Source organism: Hirsutella rhossiliensis (genome assembly GCF_020360975.1).
Source record: "Hirsutella rhossiliensis strain HR02 chromosome Unknown scaffold00001, whole genome shotgun sequence".
In the NCBI taxonomy this organism is placed as follows: domain Eukaryota; kingdom Fungi; phylum Ascomycota; class Sordariomycetes; order Hypocreales; family Ophiocordycipitaceae; genus Hirsutella; species Hirsutella rhossiliensis.
In genome coordinates, this window is record NW_025408667.1 from 134,465 (window position 1) to 137,418 (window position 2,954).

Sequence of the window (2,954 nt, forward strand, 5' to 3'; positions counted from 1 at the left end):
TAGAACTCGCGTAGGGTGGCCTTATCGCGGTCCGTCAAGGCGCAAGCGTTAAGGTCGCCACTCCACACCGGATCTTGTGCATGGAGGACCGCCAATTCTTCCGGTGGAATTATCACTGGACTCCGAAGACGTCGTTGCGACCTCGACGATCGTGTTTTTCTGCGAGATTTTCTTGGCCGCCCTCCTGTACCTGGGGCGCGACCGCGGCGACCGCGGCGTGGCGGAGCCCCGTAAGTCCGGCGATATAACCACCATGGCACTCGATACTATTAATCCTACTTCTTGATTCTGCTGCAAAAGCCGCCCTTAGGCCCCCCTTCCTGGTCGCTCGTTAATAAGGACTTGACAACACTGAGATACAAGTTGCGGCTAATCGGAATAACGATATCGGAACATCATTTCCACCGTATGAATCTCGCCGGCAGTGACAGTTCTGACTCGAGACCGCTTGTTCGACTTATCCGACAACTTGCTAGTATTAGCATCCGTCGACTCCGGCTTCCGATTCCGCTTGCTCGGCACCACTTGCGCCAACGGGCGCCGAATCGAGGCCCGCTCAAAGTCAATTATCATGACGCCATTCGTCTCGGCATTCGACAGCATGTTTGCTACCCGTACGTCCTGGTGGACCACTCCCGCTGCGTGTATCGCGCGTAGCGACTGCAAAGCCTTTTCCCTGAGATGCTGCTCGGCCGTATCCGTCAAGTCAGCGAGATGGATTCCATGCCCTCCCCACGACATGAACGTCATGTGTATAACGTAGACGCGGTGGTCGAAGTAGTAGATTTTATTCATGGATCGTAGGTCAATGGAACCCAGGTACACGGGCACATATACGCCCTGTGATGGCTGCAGGCGCTCGTAAACGGCCGCCTCGTGCTCGAGACACTTGATAAAGGCTCGCACGGTGCCCTTGGCGACAAAGGTGTAGCCATGTGCGAGCAGCGTCACCCTGAGCAGGACGCCGCGCGCGCCTCCCTGCGCTAAGGGCGTGATTCCGTCGTCCAACGAGTGTTGTAGCTGCTTCCAGAGGAGATCGCGGAACTGAGCGTGATCGAGAGCATGAAATGTTCGGGGGCGCCTCTTCCCAGCGTGGCTGCCCAGTCTCGTGTGAAGAGCAACGTTGGGACATGCTTTGTCGAGAAGACCGCCTCTTACGAGTCCCAAGAGGCACTTTTGGGTGCAGTACTGTGGTCCAGTGCTTCCTTGTTTACCTGCTCCTTGTTCAGCTCTTCCCTGTGTAGTGCTCTCCTGTTCAGTGCTCCCTTGACCACTGCCGCCGCCCCGTGAGCGTTGGGCCTGTATCCGTCGACTGCGTCGAGTTCCGCCAGACGATCGTCGCTCCTGGGGGCTTGGCGTGTCCGGAAATCCTGGGTCCGAGTCGTCATCGGGCGGCTCCCTCGGACCTCTTTCGATCTGTTCTCTCGTAGGCCCGTCCGGGGTCGGCCTCCGTCGCCGTCGGAGGACATAGGGTGATCGGTCGATGCCCGCGTAATCCACCGGCGAAAAGGTCATGTCAGACGTGCTACATGGGCCCTCGGGAAGCGACCGTAGCGTCGTCTCAAAATCCTCCAACCACGTCTTAAGCGAGGCCCTGGCCCGTTGGCGCTCCTCTTGCCCATGGACCGATGACCCGAGCGCCACGAGACTAAAGGCCAAGTACTGGCCCACTGCCGAACACAGATGAGAATGGGCAGGATGGGCAATCGTCTCGGCGCTGGGCTCTGCCAGGTGGTACAGTAAGGTGCTAGGTTCGTCCCAGTCAATCTTTAGAAAGACAATTATTTCGCCCGTCGTCAACAGCCCGTAGTCGAGCCCGCCCTCAATCATGTAGTGGTAGGTCTGCGTAATGGCCGACGCCGTCAACTTCTCGGCCGAGTACTGGGCATACTCGTCTAGATTCTCTCGACGGGGAATCGTCTTGCGGTTGACGACGCCGGCGTAGATATCCAGGGACCCGCGGAGAGCTAGGCGAAGGTACGGCGCCTTAAGCTTGTGGGGGGGCTTGTACTCTGAGACGTAAGCCATGGTGCGTCTTGCCGAGGCCGAATCGTCGGAGCGGTAGACGCAGATCTGGTCTGGGCGCAGCTGGTTGATGTCGATGCTTTGGCCAGGCGTCGACGGCACGTCATCCTCGAGTAGCAGGACCTCTTCGGACACATCGCTAATAGCATGCGGATGGTTCTCAAAGACGATGCCATCGCCGAGTCGGAAGGTACTCTTGACCTCGTCGATGTGCTTAAGTTCGTCGATGATGGCGCGGACTGGATCCTCGACGCTAATGTGTAGAAAGGACTCTAGTCCTTTCTCGTCGGCAATGGTCCGCCTAGAGAGCCTCTTGCCAAAGCCGGCAAGGACGGCTTGACTCTCAAAGGCACGCGTGTTTGCGGGAAACGTGTCTAAGAGTAGGCCAAAGACGCGACGCTGTCCGTCGAGGAAGTCGGACCACGGCTTAAGGGTTGTCGGGCACCACTTGTGGCGCGGACTGCTGATGGAGCCCTTTGACTGGAGGGACTTATCAGGCTCGATCCTGAAGTTGGAAAAGAGGGAGTCGTGGCAGGCCGTGAGGTATTCGTTGAGCGTCGTGGGTTGAGTTAGTGCCTGATCTTCTTGGCGCTGTCTCTGCACTTCCTGGAGTCCTCTCTCTGCTTCTTGAGCTCGCAATTCTGCCTGCTGCAAGAGCCTCTCGAGCTCCCGCATCCTCTGGGATTCGGCCATGACGATGGTCAGTGCCCCGGAGAGCACAAGGCGCTGGAGTGACTGTTGCTTCCTTTGGGCAGTGATGGGAAACGGAATTAGAATGGACAAGATTGCATTGGAGCGTTCTACTTCGGACTGGGAGGGGACAAACAATCAAAACGTGGCGACCGCCCGCTTACGTAATGACATACCTCGTGACTGTTGGCCAGGTAACGTCATACCCCCTACCCGTGCCACGACCCACTTATTTCGCG

General features: G+C 57.7%; 1 protein-coding gene across 1 annotated transcript; it reads right to left on the minus strand.

The window, feature by feature from the left end:
- Nucleotides 1–369: 369 nt before the first annotated feature.
- HRG_00010 (kinase) lies at nt 370–2,718 on the minus strand (the record flags this gene model as incomplete). Its single annotated transcript, XM_044858481.1, has 4 exons — nt 370–1,044; nt 1,159–1,214; nt 1,275–1,525; nt 1,577–2,718. The coding sequence occupies 4 exons, from the start codon at nt 2,716–2,718 to the stop codon at nt 370–372; spliced, it is 2,124 nt and encodes a 707-aa protein (XP_044724881.1).
- Between the last annotated feature and the right edge of the window lie 236 nt (nt 2,719–2,954).